This window comes from Pteropus medius, unplaced genomic scaffold (assembly GCF_902729225.1).
Source record: "Pteropus medius unplaced genomic scaffold, Ma_sr-lr_union100, whole genome shotgun sequence".
In the NCBI taxonomy this organism is placed as follows: domain Eukaryota; kingdom Metazoa; phylum Chordata; class Mammalia; order Chiroptera; family Pteropodidae; genus Pteropus; species Pteropus medius.
Window position 1 is genome coordinate 23729872 of NW_024354502.1, and position 18775 is coordinate 23748646.

Below are 18775 nucleotides of genomic sequence, written 5' to 3' on the forward strand. Positions count from 1 at the left end.
GGTCTTCTCATTGGTTTCTCTCACCAGCATAGCCACCTGCCTGGTGTCTGAGATGTGCTAGGTGATATGAGAAGACTCACTTCCCTATTTCTATGCCAAGACCCTAACTTCATGTAGGTTCTGGTCATCTTCCATGAAGATCATGGCCTTCTTCAATTCAGGACCTGGTGTAATTCATGCAGGACCTTAGATTATATGAAGTGAAGGTGGTTCCAGTTTCTGTTTTTCCATGTTGCCCTTTTTCAATGACTTTTTTCTGGGCTATCCCAAGATTCATATCCAAGACCTGTTGGGATCTTTCCTCCCAATTAATCTTCCAAGTGAAAATTTACCGACCTCTTTCTTTAGAAACTTTCTGTACTATAACATGTATGAAGAGAAAGAAGAGGATTACGGATATTAAGAGCGTGTCTGTGTGTACATACAGAAAAGGGAATAATGATGATAATAAAAATGATAGAAATGAAATAATAAAACATTCCTGAGATAGGAAAGAGAGAGACCTTCACCCTAAGGTTCTCTGCACTAGGCAGCATGTGGTCATGTTGGCTAAGGACAGCTTGTTTCTGGATGACTGGAATGTCTTTTTCTCAGTTTGCTAATTTCTGTAATTCAAGGAAAATAGACCTTAAAAGGAATGAAGAAAATACAATTTTCAGAGAACAAAAGTGAAGACTAGTCATTCTAATATTTCGAAAAGGTTTTTTATGACTTTTTAATAAGTATTTGCTAATGATGAATTATCCCATCTAAAAGAATCAATTAAATGCTTATATTATCATGGAGTTAAGCTCCTAATTATTGGAATAAGGTCAAAACACTCCTAGATTTCTGAGTTCATGATAGTAAACTTATCTATTTTTTCATACTATTCACAGAATGCTTATGACAAATGCAGTGCAAACAGAGATGCTTTATTCCCAGCATGGACTGTTGAAACTAAACTCACTTATGTTGAGTATCACCATGGCAGGTGTATACTCCACAGAAAAATGATTCATGACTCAGTGATTTACCTATGTATGTATAAATGCGTATGTGTATGCATGTCTATGTATAATTATATATATATAATTTTTGAAAATTGAAATGTATTTTTACCCACTAAAGAGAGTTTGATATTTCACTCTCTCAAAAAATAATTTTATATCATGGAGTAGAGGTTCAGAGCATAGGTGCTGGAGTTGGATTGCCCAGGCTAAAACCATTTATTAGCCATGTGACCTTGGGTAAGGTACTGAACCTTTTTGTATAGCAGTAACCTCATCTTAATTGCAACTGTCCAATGGAATGGTTATGGAGATTAAGAGAATTAGAACATGGCACTGTATAAAATACAAAATAAATGTTAACTTTGTTATAATCACTAAAATGTGGAAGGCCCTTGTAAGATGCTTTGAGAAATAAAAGACAGTTTCTGCCCTTACATAGTTGACTGTCTAATTGAAAATCCAAGCTACAGTCCCATATACAGTTAAATATTAATACCTGAGAAGAAAACCAACAGTTCACTTCAGCAGCATAGACCAGTCTCTTAAATATAGAAGCTGGGCGACCTGGACGAGAGGAGTACCTTTATATAAGGCTCTAGACTCATATTTATTTTCCTTTGCTTGATGCTTATCTCTTTGACATGATGAAAAAAGGCTCAAGGCAGATTGTATAATAAACATCGTTGGCAGTGGCCCAGCCTACATTAATCCTACAGTGGCTTAGCCGTGGGTGAGTGTTAAATGACGCAGATGCTGACGCTGGATTAAGGCTCTTGACAGTAGAGGTTGGTCAAGCTGTGAGTGCTCTGAGAAGTGGGACAACTCATCAATTTCTGCAATTTATAGAGAGATGGTGACTGCCTCAGCTGATTTTTAGATTTTTTTTTTCTTTTTTGAGATTTACAGGGAGTTCCAGACTGGTTACCCAGCTTCAGAGGCAATTCTGTATAAGAACTGGCACAAAACTGCATGTCTAATTGCCAAAAGGAATATTACAGTTAACAAAATTCTCCATGAGATCAAGGATAGGGCTGCTTACTGTGGTCTGGGATGATCATGAAGGACTTTGGGAAGAAGTGATTATGAAAGGGCCTTTGACAAGAATTTAAAGTAATCTTTGGATTAATCCTTTTTAAAAGTCAAATATTAATTCCCCTAACCTAACTGTTTATCACTCCAGATATTCACCTAAAGACTGTTCTGAATGGTACCCATAACAAAAGATAACTTTTTGACGAAATAATGAGTTTAACAGATTCCCAGTGTTGATCCGAGTATACAACCTTCATGTATCATTGCTTTTGTGGGGGAAAAAAAGGAGCTTTCTGCATTTCAGACAATTAATTTATAAACCCATTTTTGAAAACTCTTTGGTTCTTTCACTCAACAATTGTTTATTGAGTGCTTATGATGTATCAGACACTGTTGCAGGCACATATGAACAAAACACAGGCCCTTGCCCTCCTCCTATTCTAGAGAGGAGAGATAGTTAAACAATAAATATAATCAATAATTAGTATAGCGTGTTGAAAGGTGATAACAGGGCTGAGAATGTGTGGCAATTTTAAATAGGATGGTCACTAAGAAGGTGACATTTAAGTAAAGTGTGAAGGAAGCCAGCCAAGATGACTGACCATACCTGGGTAAAAGAGCATTGCAGGAAGGAGGCAGAGCCAGTGCAAAAGCCTTGAAGCAAGAGCTTACCTAATGAATTTGAAAACAGCAAGGAAGCTGCTGCATGGGGGTGGGAGGGCAGAGGTGAGGTCAGAGAGGTTAAGTTGGGCAGTGGTGGTGACAGATCTTCCTATATCATGTAGAGCCTTGAGGGCTGTTGTACAACCTTTGAGAAAGTTAGAGGTCACTTTTACTGGCCTTTCTTAGAGTAATGCCTGTCTGTATCAAAATAATTACTTCTTTCCGGTCTCCTATAAATCAACTTTAATGTGTGTACAAATCACTTGAGACTTTGTTAAAATGTAAATTCTGATTTAGCAAGTTTGGGGTGGGGCCAGAAATTCTGCGTTTTAAACAAGCTTCTAGGTGATGCCAGGCTGCCGGTCCACAACGACACGAGTAATGAGAGTTAGACATATTGAACTCCCAGGGGCTTTGGAGCTAACTCCTTCACTAGCTGGTTGCAAGGAACTTCTTGTTCTCTTTGGGCCTGAAAGAACATCAAATCATTAACACTTTCATACTGGTCATAGTCATGATCCTATTACCTAGCTAGTAAGAGCATGGTCTAGGGCTCTCTCCCAGAGCATGAGATAGGTTGCCTGGCTGTTTCCACGCAGGGTCTAAAGAGTTTCTAGGGCCTCCTCACTACTGCGATGGAGGTTCTGCTCTTAAGCCTCCACCTGGGAAACCCTGCTCTGTTCTTTGAATGATAATTAAACTCTCTGACCACGTTCCTGTCTTATCCCAATTACAGAAGTTCTGACTTGTGGCCCTATACTTTGAGTGACAGCCCAGCTCTGTAAACTGGGCGCGAGACAGTTGGAGGACTTGGGTGACGCTCCCAGGTACAAGAGGTGCTCTGCTGATGCCTGTTTAACAGGCAAGATCGGTGTTCTTAAGAGCCAGCAAGGTAACTGACAGCTGAGCAGACCTGAAAGGACTTGTGAGTATAAAGCATAGGTTATGAGTAGATAGGATTGGGTTTGAACTGTGCTTCCATCCCTTACTGTGTAATCTCAGGAATGTTCCTTGGTGCCCCCGAGCCACAGTTTTCTCATTTGGAACATGAGAATAACAAAACCTCCCTAATATATTGAAATAATAAAGCGCCTAATACAAAATGATACTCATAAAATACTAGTTGCTATTACTTTTAGTAATAGTCATTATTAACATCCTATCGCTATCAAATCTCTTTGCGGCCTGACGTTATGGTACTCACCTTTACATGCCCTGGAGTTAAGGTACCAGGCAACTCCCTCAGCAAAGGCTTTCGAAGATGAGACACAGAGGTCAATAGCAGTTTCATCATGATAGATGTCACAGGGGATAATTGAAACAACTGAAGATGTTTAGTTTAGAAAGTAGCTAATGGGGGGGACGTGATGGCTGCCTTCACGTTGTCTTATATAAGGGGAGTTAGAGGTGTTCTATGACACCCCTGAAGACACAACCGAGACCAAAGAGAAGAAATTAAAGAGAAGCACATCACTTTTTAAAGCGAAGTGAGTTAGGATGAGAAGGGATAAAGGCGTCCGTGAGGGTCAGCTCCTGCGCAGCTGCTCTGGCGGAGCCAATCACCGGGCTCAGCCCGTCCTCGCGCGACGGTACAGTCGTACAGTCGTGACGTCGGTGGTTGTCATGGAGAGGACCGCTCACTTGGGACCGCTCGCTGGCGCCAGAGGCAACAGGGTCGGAGCGTGGCTTTGAAGTCGCGTACGCTGCCAGCATGAGCGGCCGAAGTCGGGGTAGAAAGTCCTCTCGCGCCAAAAGCCGGGGCAAAGGCCGCGCCAAAGCCAGAGTCCGCGCAGCTCCTGGTGACGCCCCCCACGACCCGGATGGTCCCCAGTTCCAGAGGCTCGAGGAGGAAACCACGGCAGCACAGGTGCAGGCTGGCGCGGGTTGGGGTGGCCTGGAAACCGCTGCGCCCGCGCCGCCCTTCCGGCCCGGGGAGGAGGCTGCCTGCTGGCTCCCCCTGGACTGTGGCCTCGCGCTCCGGGCCCGAGCGGCGGGGGATCGCGGGCAGGGCGAGCCCAGGCCCGGTTCGGGGAAGGCCACATTCCTCTCAGAGCGCCTGGCGACAGACACTGTCTTCGTAGGAACCGTGGGAACTGTGGGAAGGCCGAAAAATGGCCCCCGCGTTGGAAATCGGCGTGGGTCTGCTGGGAAGAAGACCCCAGAAAACTGTAGCACAGTGGGGAAGGGGCCTCTGGCCATAGCCGGTGGGAAGCCAAAGAAAGGGACCTCTGGGGAGTGTGCATCCGCCCCGGTGGTAGAGGAAAATGAGGCGGAGAAGGATGCAGGCTCAGGGCCCCCGGCGACGGATGGCAGCATGGATACGCTGGAGACCGTCCAGCTGAAGCTGGAGACCATGAACGCCCAGGCAGACAGGGCCTACCTTCGGCTCTCACGCAAGTTTGGGCAGTTGCGACTGCACCACTTAGAGCGCAGGAACCTCCTCATTCAGAATATCCCGGGCTTCTGGGGTCAAGCTTTTCAGAATCACCCTCAGCTATCATCATTTCTGAACAACCAAGATAAAGAAGTACTCAGCTACTTGAACAGCTTGGAGGTGGAAGAGCTTGGCCTCGCCAGATTGGGCTACAAAATCAAGTTCTACTTCGGGCGCAACCCCTATTTCCAAAATAAGGTGCTCATCAAGGAATATGGGTGTGGTCCTTCAGGTCAGGTGGTGTCTCGTTCTACGCCAATCCAGTGGCTCCCAGGGCATGATCTCCAGCCCCTAAGCCAGGGGAACCCAGACAACAGCCGCAGCTTCTTTGGGTGGTTTTCGAACCACAGCTCCATTGAATCTGACAAGATTGTCGAGATAATTAATGAGGAACTGTGGCCCAATCCTCTGCAGTACTACCTTATGAGTGAAGGAGGCCGAGTGGAGAAAGGAAAGGAGGGCAGGCAAGGCCCAGCAAGGCAGCCAGTGGAGACCCCTGAGCCCGGGGTAAACAAATCCAACTGACTTTGCACAAGTCTCCCTACTACCTCCTGCTGGACCGTGCCTGGCTGACCACATGTGTTTGGCTATCTGCTCTCTCTTCATGTTTGCCCTTTGAACTTCAGTTACAAGAATATGACATTTATGGTCATGTTCTGCCTCCCCATGGCCTTGCTTTTTTACATTAGTGTCACATGTTACGGGATCTCACTCCTACTGTTTATATGTTAAACACATGCTTCAGATGTGTGCTGCCTTTATCTACATGCCTTGTTCTTGGCTTTGGCCTTTCCCACTTGTCTTTAACATGGGCATTCATGAGTCATTTGCCAAGAGACCAATGCATCCTTAAGCTCTGCTACTGCAGAATGAAGCTAATGCACATGGTACTGGCCATTAGCCAGAGCTGATTGTTCAGTGGCTAAGGGTCACTGGCCAAGGTGCCACCTACTAGATCTCTGGCCAGGGGTCCATGTTACCTTGCTGAACATGCAGCAGAATGGTACTTGACTGCTGGGCATGGATGAGGTTAAGGGTGAGAAGTATGCCATACAGTCTATGCCACCCTGCATCTCTTCTGTCCCTGGGCCCTTCCTCTGGTGAACCAGCATCAAGCTGTGCACTTTGCCCCATCACCATCAAGCCATTGAGTTTTTTCTAGGTTGCTATCGGCTCCAATTGGCTTCCTGTTCAACAAGGACCTCAAGAACTTCCTGTGGACCCAGGCCCCCTGTCAGTGCATGAAACACATACCTACCATTCTCAGTCTTCTAGGAACTCTTGGCTGCCAGACTGATGGATGGGCTGGTATATGAGGACATGTGATCACTGTCGTGCTGTGGCTCCAGGTGAGGGTGGGGACTAGACCTACATAGAATCTAGGTACCTTTCTCTCCCCTTATCTTTTCCTCACACTTGATCAGAGTGCTCTAGTCGGGTTGTTGGGGAAGAGGTATTTCTAATAATGTCAGCCTGCGTCTCTTCATCTCACACCTTCATACCTCCTTACTCACTTTTCCTTCTTTGTTTCTACCTTCAAGTACCCATAGGGTTAGGCTTTAGTCTCCAGTATGGGGGATCCCAAGGCTCTCTCCTGGGGTTTTAGGGTGGGCAGAATCTGTTCTGGATCTCCAAGACTCATTTCCACTGGATGTAAAAGCTGAGCTGGGCCCTCCATGCCCAAGTGTGTCTGTGTTCTCTTTCTCCTGCTCATCCCTGAGGGCGGCGAAGTAGGACTGTATCTATACTTGCCCTCCCCCTAACTTCTCTTTCCTTGTGGAAGACTTCATTTTGATTTCCCCAAGAGATGGGGAGGACTTGACTCAGAGTTGTAGAGAAGGTATGCTAGGCAGGGGAGTTAGAGCAAAAATATAGTGCAGGAATGAGTTTGATGTAGAGTGGGCCCAGAAAAGGAGCTAGAAATGGCTTGAGAAGCCTCGGGAAGAATATGCCTAACTCAGTGATGGAGGGGATGTAGAGGGACCTTCCCAAGGGTGGGGATGGGAGAATTAAAGAAGTTGCAGGCAAATATAGGGTAACAGGATGAATCCACAAAAAGAAGTGTTCCCAAAATTTTGTCTAGGTGAAGATATGCCCAAAATTCTGTCCATTTCATCATTTTTTTGTTTTATAAATACGAGAAAGAAAACAAAAACAGCTTACTGTTATTTTGGATGCTTTCTCTTTTGTTCTAGGTGTGGCCTTATGTATGTGGAAGATTAATGCTGTATGCTGCTTATTTTGCCTCTAAGTAAAATCTTACCACGTTCCTCATTTTGGCCTAATGGGAGAATAGAGCTGTACAGTTCCGCTTTTTTGTTTTGTTTGTCGTAGTTTTTTTAAAAAAACTGTTTGCTCTTTATTATGGACATTTTCAGACATTCACAGAAGTGAAGAAGATGGTCCTTGGACCCAATGTGCCTGTCACCTAGCTACATCAGTTATTAATTCTGATCAACTCAGTTTCATTTGTATGTCCCTCTTCCTACCTGTATTGTTTATCGAAAGTCCAAGACACTGTGCCAATTCAACTGTGACTACTTTGGGAGATTGGGACTCTCTTATGGTGGTGATAGTGGTGGGGTACACTATCATTATTGCATCAGGTCTGCTTTTTGCTCTTAATGTTAACTAATGAAGTTCCAGAGATAGGCCTTAGAAATTAACATCTTCAGAATTAATAGAGTCTCAAAATGATTTGAAGGGATGCTCCTTTTTCCCTGCATCCAAAAGGAGATAGAGACTGTTCTGTTGTAAACTCTTTCAAAGACTGGTAGGCTGCAGTGCTTACTTGAGACCCTTCACCAGAATATCAGTCTTTTTTTTCCTGTATAAGATGGAGACTCGTGTGACAGAATTGTTATCAGCTTGTCCTGGTCTCATAATATAAATCTGGTCTTGGAAGTATAATTTGGAAATTACTGCTGTGTCCTGTGAAAATAACCTCCTAAAAGTAATCAGTAACTGGTTGTTTTACTTGCTAATTTGACACCCTGGAAATAGTGCAATTATTTCTTTGTTCCTAAACATTATAAATAGTTGTAAACTTGCATGCATGATGGAAAAATAAAATTCTGTATCTCTGTTCTGTTTTTCATTTTCAAAAGAGACTTTGAGGCTGCATAGTTGAGGGGATGTATACATTGGCCTAGATGAGTGATTCCTGAGCCTCATGTCCTTGTGTGACTAGCTACATAACAATATAAAAATTCTGATTCTCAAGCCTTTACTAGAGATTGAGATTCTGTGATTCTGGCAGGAAGCCAGGTAGTCTTGTTTTGCACAAGCTCTCCGGGTGTTTCTAGTGGAAATCCAGTGCTCACATTTTTGAGTACATCTGAATTGTGTGGGGAATCCTGTTAAAATACCGACTTTTGATTCAGAAGTCTGGCGTGGAACTTGAGTTTCTGCATTTCCAACAAACTTCCAGGCGATGCCAGTGCTGATGTTTTGTGAACTGTGTAAGAAAGAAGGTGACCTTTAAGTTCTTTTCAAACTAGAATAACTGTTCAACCTTGGTTCCACAGTAGAATTATCTGGGAAGCTTAAAGAAATATACTACCAGAGTTCCATACAAACACCAACTAAATCAGAATTGGGGGGTAGGGATAGAGTGGTTTGTCCAGGTATAGGTATTTTTAAAACAGGTGATTCTGATGTCTAGCCAATGTTCAGAACTAGGGCCTCAGATGCTGTTCACAACACATTCATAGCAAGTATCATTCCTTTAATCAGGAGAAGCAGCAGCAGACAACCAAATGCCACGTAAAGCTGCTCAGCAGAAAATGGTTGGAAAAAATTAGAAGTGGGTTGTTAGGAGAATAAAATTGGTTTGTATGATGAAGGTCCTTAATAAAGGTGCAGTGTTAAAGGCGTAGTAGGTGCTCAAATGTTGAGCGAATGAATGAATTTAAACATAGTTTATATTCAGAGGCCTCAAGGCTAGGCTTATAATTAAATTTGTGAAATGGGCCACATTTGTTTCATAAGGATATATGTATTAGTTCATTAGGGCTTCCATACCAAAGTACCACAGACTGGGTGGCTTAAACAATAACAAATGTATTTCCTCAGTTTTGGAGACCAGAAGTCTAAGATTGAGGTGTTGGCAGGGTTAGCTTTTCCTGAAGAACTCTCTCCTTGGCTTATAGATTCTTTGTGTGGCGGGGGGCAGTAGAAAAAGGTGGAGATTGTGTGTAAATTAGGGCAGCTGTTCTGCAGTGCTGGATTGTGTACCTGGGGTTAATGAAACCCGGTGTCGCTACATTTTAAAAGAGTGTGAGGAATCAGGATCTTTATGTAGAATTTCTCAATTTTGAATGTTTTCAACTAAAAAAAAATATTTTAACACCTAGAGCTTTGCTGTTAGCAATATGTAGAGTGCAAAAGGGTATGGAGAGCAGCCTCTTCATTAGGCTTGAGAGGCTCTCAGGATTCATGCAGAGTCCTCTGGGTTACGAGTCTGCCCAATTCAGCTCACCCACTTGCTTCTTCACAGGTGTGGAGCCTCATTTCCCAGGCCCCCCTTTCATACCCCTCTCTTCAGTACCATCTGATCTGAGATTCACCTCCCCATGGGCTTATTCATTCATTGGCTGCTGTATGTGCCAATCTTTAGACATTAGAGATACAGCTATGAACAAATATGCCTTTGAATTCTGCCTCCCTCCTAGGTTTCAACCTCTTCTCATCTTTTCCTTAGGATGGTCAGTCTCTCTGTTTCCTATGTTTTTTTTTTTTTTTTGCTTTTTCTGCGTGGGGCTGGTGAGTGCTTTAGGTCTAAATGGGGGCTAATGGAAGCCTCTTTTCATCCTCTGACCTCTAGGTCAGACTCCACAAGGCAATTAGGCTTTTAATTACCTGGAGAGCAGGGCTTCTTGGCATAATTCTTGTTATGCTAAAATTCCTAGCCTTTTTCTCAACTTTGATTTTTATTACGAAAGCTCTTCTTCTGGTTTCTTAACTTGTTACTTGCTGAGCTGTTTTAGAATTGTAGATTTGTGCTATGCCATGTAAGTGCAGGAGAAGAGAAAAAAATGGTCTTGCTACCCTTACTTAGCTTACCAAAAGTCTCTGGGAACTTCCGACTGCCTTGTCTTGCACTTTGGGCTTCCTCCACCTGGTCTACTGCCCTAATTTGCAACTACAGAAAGAGGCACACTGCTCCGGGGGTGGCCTCACTTAAGGAGGGAACTTTATCCTTATTTGCCTCTCTGAAGATTTTGGAAACTCCTGCTACCCTCTTACCCCTCGAGATACTCAGTCTTGGTGAGCCTGTGTTATGCATGAGTGAGGCCATATCCCTCAGGTATTGGAGCAGCAAGGAGAGAGAGAGACAGACAGAGAGACAGAGAGACAGAGAGAGAGGAGAGAAGAGATAGAATGCGTGCAGGGTATCCAGTCCATAGTTTCTCTTTGTCCTCAGCATCTTCACTTCCACTTTGGGAGTCTTCAACTATATTTCACCATTTAGACTCACAACTCACTTCTGATGATTCTCTTTCACCCGAAATTCTGACTTTGGGTTAGTTCTGCTTCTGTACCCCAGATTGGGTGTTCGGTTACTGACTCTCTAAGCCTCGAACCTTGAATTCCTTCCTCTCCCTGTCTACTATCAACGTGACCCTCAGCTGAGGTTTGACAAATATAAGACAAAATAGCTCCCATCCGTGTGACACTTCATGGCTTACAAAGCACGTTATCTTATGTTATCTCAATTGTAACAACTATCCCATAAGAAGGCTCAAAGAGGTTAAATGACAACCAAAAGCACAAAACCAGTAAGCAGTAGAGCCAGGACTCACACTTGGGTCTTCTGATTCCAGGCTCCATCCACACATGTGATAATAAACATGAGACCCAGGCAGGTATCTGACACTATGAATCTAGGCATTTGTCTCTACGGAATCTGCTTGAGCCCTTCACACAGTGCATCAGAAGTCTCAGCACAGCACAGTCAGTCATTGCCAATCAGTCAGAGTTGGCGCATGAATATAAATAAGCCTTGACCATCCCAAACTGCAGCCTGCGCTCAGAGCTCAATTAGGAGTTGACAGGTGACTTGATGAGTGACTCAGAACGGTGGCCGAGGCCCTCTTTAATCGCTTTGTACTAAAGTTAGGACTGGTTCTAGATACATATGGCTGCAGATGGAGCTTGAGTGAGGAGATTTTTGGCTATAAGTATCAATACCTGAATATGAATGATTTGTGAAAAAGGAGCTAATTTTTCTTCTGTACTAGGAGGTCTGGTGACAGGAAGTTGCAGGCATACTTCAGTGGCTTGGTGGTATTAAGGCTCTGAGTCCACCTCTCCACTTCTCTTCTCTTGGCTTTCCCCTCGTGATTCCCCAGCTCCAAACATTGCATCTTCACCCAGCTGCACTTAAAGGCAGGCAAGAAGGAAGGAAAGGGGATCTTTTTGCATGTCTCTGTTTTTATCAGGGAAGAAAATTTTAGTAATCCCAGGTGGATTTCAGGAGACCTGAGTCAGGTTTCTTGGGCCAAAAATAGATCACATTTCCACAACGCACTTCAAGGAAATCTAGCACTTTTCAGTGTCTCTCATGGGAGTGGGTTTCTGCCATCAAGGAATAAGGAGAGATCATGGGGCTAGAATTGACAGGGATTTCAGTCGCCTGTAGGTTTGTCCTTTCTTGGATGATGTATCTGTGCTGGTTATGGAACACTATATAAAATGTGGAGGCACTGCACGAGCTCTCCCAGTCACCTCTACTGTCAAGAAAGCTCGCCCTGTGCTCAGTGTTTTGTGCCTATCTCCTCGATTACATGGTAAATGCTTTTCTAGCCAGACAATGCCTTTTTGATTTTCCTATCTCCCATAGCACCTAGCTCAGGGTTCACTCAACATTTGATGTAAGTAGTCAATAAGTGCTAGTTGCCTAAATGCAATAAATCAATAATCTCTCTAAAATGTAAATTCTATCACGTCAATCTTCCGTTCAAAACCTTCAGGAGTAAGTTCCAAAGTCCTTAGCTCATAACAGGCCTTTCGTTATCTGATCCTACATTTTTTTCTTTCAAACTTTCTTATGAAAATTTTCAAATATACATACAAGTTGACAGAAAAGTACAATGATTGTTATTCCTGTAGTGTTTTTAAAACGATAATCTTCCTTTTACCTCCCTTTGACTTTCTGAAGAAATTAGGCTAATTATCTTATAGGAGGTTCCATTTTAGACTTGTCTGATTGCTGCTTCTTGGTGTGATTTAACTTTTTCCCCTGTGTCCTTTATTGTAAACTGAGAATTCAGCTGAAACACATACAGGAGGGTGTGCACTTCACCATGCGTATTTCGGGAGGTATGATGATAGATTGTCCCACAGTTGTGTTGTTAGTCTGATGTCTTGATTAAAATGAACACTAGATCACTCCTTTGTAAAGATTTCTTTTCCCCTTCCAATTAAGTAATCTCTGAGATAGTTCTTTGTCATTGTGAGAACATCCTGTTGCCTTAAACGTTTCATCCCAAGGTTTCTGCAGCCATTGATGACACTTGCCCAAACCATTTGTTTCACTGTTGTTTCCAAAATAGTGATTTTCTAATCTTAGCATTCCTTTTACATATTTTAGCTGGTATTCTCTTCCTTGCCCTCATTATCTGGCCATGAACTACTCTACCTCTTCTGAAGAGGCAGCATAAATGCTTGCTTCCTTTAATTACCAATTGTCAGCATCAGAAGTTGGTGTAATAATCATCTCTAATGGTCTCAAATAAGGACATGTTTTTCTTCTTGTCCCCTTACTATCGCTGTGGACTTGTGGGCTTTTATTTATTTAATGTTTTACAATCAATTACAGTCACTTTTCTCTTGGTTGCTCAATTGACCTGCGTTTTGCTTCTCAGTAACTTTTACCAGACTCTTCTAGTCCTTGTCCCTGATTTTTTCCCATTACCCTCCTGTGCTGCTGAGCCACTGCTGAGTCTCTGGCCACCCACTGAGCTCCTCACACCCCGCATGTTTGCACAAGCTGTTCGCTCAGTTAGAAAGTCCTTGCAGCCCCTCTCAGGTGCTCAGATACAGCTCAGATATCCTTGTTCCATGCCATAGTTATTAACTTTTCAAAGCTGAATGAGTCCCTCCCTTCTCTTTATCTCCACAATATTTCATCCACACTTAAATTCACAGTATCTGATGTAGTGACTTGTTCTTGTCTGTTTATCTGTCTGCTCCCACCAGAGACAGATCCTTGAGGGCACAGGATAATAACAAGCAGATGTCTTGATCATTTTTGTATTCCTGTAGCTCAGGGACTTACACTTCTTAGGTGCTCATTAAGCACTGAACAAGTGAGCAAATGAATAATATCTAAAGATTCATGAAGGTGTCAGTGACAAACTGCCGAGAGGTTAGAAGTGCCCAAGAGTAGCGATTGGGAATAATTTCAAGTACGGGAGAAGCATGAACCTGGTACAAATGGCTTAAAAGATGGTGGGGAGGGAAGCTATTACCTGCACAAAGCCTCAGGCAAAATACTGAGTGGCACCAAATTACTCTCGAAACATATTGAAGTCTAGTAGGAAAATGGAAGTGAGCAGGAAGGCAAATGAAGAATGTTGGAAACGTACCATGTATGCTGTGCTTTAGTAATATTCCCAGCACTCGAGTCTGTAATCGAAAACAAGCTGGTGGGACTCTGGCAATGACTTTCCTGGGGATCTTTCTCTCCCTTTATATATGGATATGTATATATAGTCTGAAATCTCCTAAGAGGCCCATTGAATTTAAATGACTCCAAGAAATTGGGTTAGAACAAAAGTGATCTTTAAAAGAGCAGTATCACTGAAAAGTAAGCTGGACAAGAGATTAACCTGCAAAATGGAACATGGTGAACAGATCTACAGGAAAGTTACCTCGAATTTCAATATTAAATAGCCTAAATTCCAGGATTAGTGGGAAAATATGGTCCTCAAAACCCAGTGCTACTTTGCCTAGTGCTGTGTAACCAGATACTTTATGAGAAAATTCAGAATACTTAGGGAGAAAAAGGTGAAAGACCAGGACTTTGAAACCCAGTAACATTATGGAGAAGATTATGATCGCAGAATGATTGTCTCTCAGGAAGCGAGGTTGTAGGGCCTGGTGTGTCATTGTGAGAGCTCTTTATCTTCTACCCTGAGAACTCATCTTGCCATCAGTGCCACCTCTGGCTTGGGAAGCACTTATTCGTCAAACTGGCGTTTATGTGAGGGACACTGAGCTCCCGCCCATTACATGTCATTCTCTCAGCAAGTGGTCTTATCTGACTCGCTAATAATAAATGGTACTCCCACCCTCACTGCTCACTGTGTATTCCTTCTCACAGCTCCCTCTTCTTCATAGGATTTATCGCAATTCATGACTATGGTTTTGTCTCTGACTTTGTTCCTTCCTCCGGACTATAAGATCTCAAGGATCTTTGTTCACTGTTGAATCCCAAGTGCACATGCATAGGAAGTATTTGATCAATATTTTGGACTGGTGGACATGTTAGTCTTACGAGCTATGGCCTCTCAAGACAGCAGGTAGCATGGGCTGTACCTTGGAGCTGTCCTGTGGCAGGAGGAACTGTGTCTTCCTCAGTATGCATCAGCACTTGGAGGGGCATTTCCTTGTGCATATACCACATGCCAAACAAAGTGCTAAGCACGTTTAACAACATCATCACAATTCTATTGTTATGTTCATTTTCCAGATGAAATTTAAAAAATGCAAGAAATTTTAGGTAACTTGTTCAGTTACATAAGTTGTAATTCCTAGAGCTGGAGGTAGAGGTCCTTAACCACTATTCTGCCTTGTTTCTCAGGCTGGAGTTTGCAGTGTGAATTGGTGAGTTAAATTAATATCATCTCCTGCCTTCGGAAGGGAGGTAAGAGAGCATGTGGCTGCAGATAAGCTTCCTGAGGGTGGCTGTCACTGTGCCCACCCACTGGGCAGGGGAAGTGTGTATACACTTTTTTTTTTTCGATATATGTGTGTGGTTGCACATCTGGGTTTGTGTCCAGGGAGGGCATGAGAGTGGCCAATAAGTCAGGTTGAACATAACCTATGGTCTGCCCACTGCTTGTCCATAGGCCCATGGCACCTCGAGGCTGCCAGAGCAAGCACACACACACTGAGCAGTTGAGTTCACATTTTAAAGGCTCCCAGCTGTTGGCAGCTTGTGGGGAACAGAGACTCTTCTGGCCTGAGGCAGCTCAGAAGAAGGGGGCCTCTCTTGAGGCCCTGAACAGATGGTTTGATGGGGAGGCTGAGTCACAGATAGCACCAGGCTCAACAAAAAGCCATCGCAGCTACTAAATGAGAGAATTTGTGTACAGACAACATAGATAGGCCTGCTGGTGATAAGCCGTTCTTTGAGCTTCAGCCTCCCACACAGACAGCCAACCCTATCACTGCTATTGTCTTTGAATAAGAAAGATGATGAAAAATCCTTTTTGACATTTCCATAGGAGTGTACTTCCCTATTCGCAAAAAATTTACTGAACCTTCTGCCCCACACAGGGATCCTGTGGAGGGAAAGGAAGTAAGTCAGTTAACATTTATTGAGCACCTACTTCATATCAGACTAAGTGACCTATGCAAAAAAATTTTTAATTTTATTTTTTACAATAACAAGCTTATGAAATCTTCATTGTTATCTACATTTTACAGTTAATGATACCGAAACTCTGAAAGTTAAGAAACTTGCTTAGCGCTACTCAGAATTCTAACTAAGGGGAATGTCTTTGGCTCTAAAACCTCTGTTCCCTCCATTATACCACACTGCCTCTCCTAGGATAAGAAAGGAGACATAATTACTCCTAATTTTAATGGGAGTGATATGAATCAGTTCGAATGCTTTCAGCTGTAAGTTATAGACACTGACTAATGAGCCCTAAGAGTAAGGACAGGTAGTGTTTCAATAATAAGGAATTTGAAGGCAAGGATCCATCCCATGGTTACTTTAGCTGCTCAGTTATTTTATCAAGTCCCCAGACTCTTTCCATCCTTTTAGTCCTTCTAACATCCCTGGCATAGACTCAGCAGGGAGTCTTCAAACTTGTCTCATGGCCTCAAGTCTCAAGATGGCTGCTTCAGTTCCAAGCATCATAGTCTCAAAGATAGTGTCCAAAATGGGAAAGTAGGAAAGGGGGCAAATAAGGGCTTCTGTACAGACCCCTCTTCTCTTTCACCAGGGAGGAAAATATTTTCCTAAGTCTCTAGTGCACTTCTTTACATCTCATTCATCTCATTGACTACACACACACACACACCCTGTTAGGCCAATTCCTAGCAAAGGGGAGTGTTATTGTGATAACTGGCTTAGACCAACCAGTCAACTAGGACTAGTTCCCTGGGCCTGGCACATTTCCTGCAAGGAAGAAGGGAGCATGGCTGTTGGGTATGCATTCGCAACATGACACTAAAGCCAAGGGCTCATCAGGCTCTGTGACCACTATAGCCAGAACAGAATACTTGGGATAACTGAGGACATTCACTTTTTATTTATAGATACTAGAATACTAGTTTAGTACTCTCTCTGATCCCAGGTGTGAGTTAGGCATTATGGTGGGTGAAAGGACTATAGGATACAGGCTTACATACTTTATGATCTAAATGGGGGAGGAGTTAAATAACAATGAACAGTTAAATATAAGCACAAAACCAAAATTTAACAAAAGGCAGCATATGATCAAATGGTCTCTGGGTCAGAAGGTAATTTAGCAGATTCTTGAGTATCTTGTGAATTTCTTTGTCATACTCATGATTGAATGAAAGCACTTTAAATTCTTTTCAACCAGCAGGATTTATTTTTTATATCCTATGCAGTTTTTATTATTTCCTTCCAAAGAAAATATATAAATTTTTCAATAATTTGAGGATATTTTTGGCTAAGGAAATTGTTTTAGGTGTTAAATACAATATTGCCAGCCTCCTAGAAAAAAACATTTGCTTTTCAACAAGAGATCTGAATCGGTCATAAATTGAAGTATCAGTCCTGGTCTCTTTACTGTGTAAGATTAATATTTTGTGATTATTTGTTCCTTTTGAGGGGGGTTCCCTGCAGATCTAAGCAATATTCAAATTAACCATGAATATTTATTTCAACAGTTACATTAGAGTCATTTGAATATTGCTTAGCAAATGGCCACAACAAAAGCCAAAACTTTAATTTGGCCTCTGATTAAAGGCAGTCTTCTCAATTGGGACTCAGTTCCTAGAGCAATCCTTTGAACAGATTAAAGGCAAACACATACTTTTCTGATAATTGTGTGTCAATTCTGTAATAAATTGGCTGGGAGTAGTTATTGTTTGTAACCAAATGTCCCCAAATAGTGATCAGGAATACAGCTCTCCTTTCTCTAGGCTTCCATTGTAGAACTTTCCCCGTTGCCCAGTCACTTTGCTAAGATCACCATTTGGGAGACCTGCCTCACACACCCCTTTTGAGCTCTGGTCTTTTGTTATATGATCTTCCTAGAGAAACTTCCCTTATTTTTTCCAGCCTCTTCTTGGTTGGGGGTTGGGGAGGGCAGGGAGGATCATGCCCAGCATGGAGTTTTCTCTTTTCAGAGACTGCTCTACTTAGGGTGAGGTGTAAGTGTTTTGCCACCTTATCCCACCCTATTGGCCATTTTAAATGCTCCTCAACCCTAGTTGAGCTGAAGCCACAGAGACCCACGCCAATCTAAAAAGAGATCATTCTGCCAAACCGTCATCCATGGGTAGTCCTCTGCCTCTGAGTGCTCCAGTAGCTTCTGGCCAACAAGCAATTGGGGAAAATGTTGTAGGTCTCTTGGCTAATAAAAGGGTAAGATGCAAATTGCAAAGCATATTCACCTTATGGCTGGCTTAAGGTTTGCATTTAAAGCAGTGGCCTTCAAAACCCAAACTGGAACTCTGGTTGGAACTAAGAAAGAGCAGTAAGTATGAGATGTGGTTTAAGAAAGGCTGGCGGGAGTCACTGGATTTGAGTACTTGGTGGTGATGCCAAATGTTTTAGAATGGTTGACTGCTAATTGTTTCCCAAAGTTAGGTCTGCAACCTAGAGAGTTGGGGAAAGGAAAACCATGGGAGGTTGTAGAGTATGGCAGCTAAGGCTTGGAATCGGGCCTAGCCGGATTCATATCTGAACTCTGAGTGTGTGCCACCTTGGTAAGTTATTTGCCTTCTCTAAGCTCCAGTTTTCTGGTTTGTAAAAGAGAGACAAAAGTTCTGAGTTAGATGGAAGTCATAAAAAACAAGGCACAAATTAACAGAATAAGAAAAAATTACTAGTGTAAAACTGAAAAGTCCAGGAGTGATCTGGGCCTCAGATAAAGCTTGATACAAGGACTCAAATGATGTCTTTCTTCACCTCTCAGCTTTTCCTTCCTCTGAATTAACTTTATTTTCTGGCAGGTTCTTCCCTCCTGGTGGCAAGATGACTACTTGATGCTCTAGACCCACAAATCTTAGCCTTTCAGCAACCCTAATGAAGAAAAACAGTGTTTCTTTCCTGCCAGTTAAAAAAAAAAAAAAGTCCTGGGGTTGACTCAATCGGTACATTAGGTCATTACGCACACTTGGACCAATTACTAAGCACTGGGTCACTGCCCAGCCCTGGAGCCTGGAATGGGGTTAGCCCCACCCAAGCTGCAAGGATTGACACTAGGGAAGGAATCATTTT

General features: G+C 42.9%; 1 protein-coding gene and 1 long non-coding RNA gene across 2 annotated transcripts; one reads left to right on the forward strand and one right to left on the reverse strand.

Moving 5' to 3' along the window:
* Nucleotides 1–2915: 2915 nt before the first annotated feature.
* On the reverse strand, nucleotides 2916–4213 carry LOC120595490 (uncharacterized). The gene is made up of 2 exons (XR_005650872.1): nucleotides 3892–4213; nucleotides 2916–3156 (listed from the first exon to the last, which is right to left on the reverse strand). It is a non-coding gene; the product is annotated as an uncharacterized LOC120595490 (long non-coding RNA).
* A 104-nt stretch (nucleotides 4214–4317) lies between these two features.
* Nucleotides 4318–8205, forward strand: TSPYL5 (TSPY like 5). The gene is made up of 2 exons (XM_039853653.1): nucleotides 4318–6470; nucleotides 7317–8205. Exon 1 carries the CDS (start codon nucleotides 4399–4401, stop codon nucleotides 5644–5646), a length of 1248 nt encoding a protein of 415 aa, XP_039709587.1. The 5' UTR covers nucleotides 4318–4398; the 3' UTR covers nucleotides 5647–6470; nucleotides 7317–8205.
* The last annotated feature ends 10570 nt before the right edge of the window (nucleotides 8206–18775 follow it).

Bases quoted from the DNA above. Each gene is read 5' to 3' on its own strand.
- TSPYL5 (XM_039853653.1), top strand. From the start codon at position 4,399: ATGAGCGGCCGAAGTCGGGGTAGAAAGTCCTCTCGCGCCAAAAGCCGG.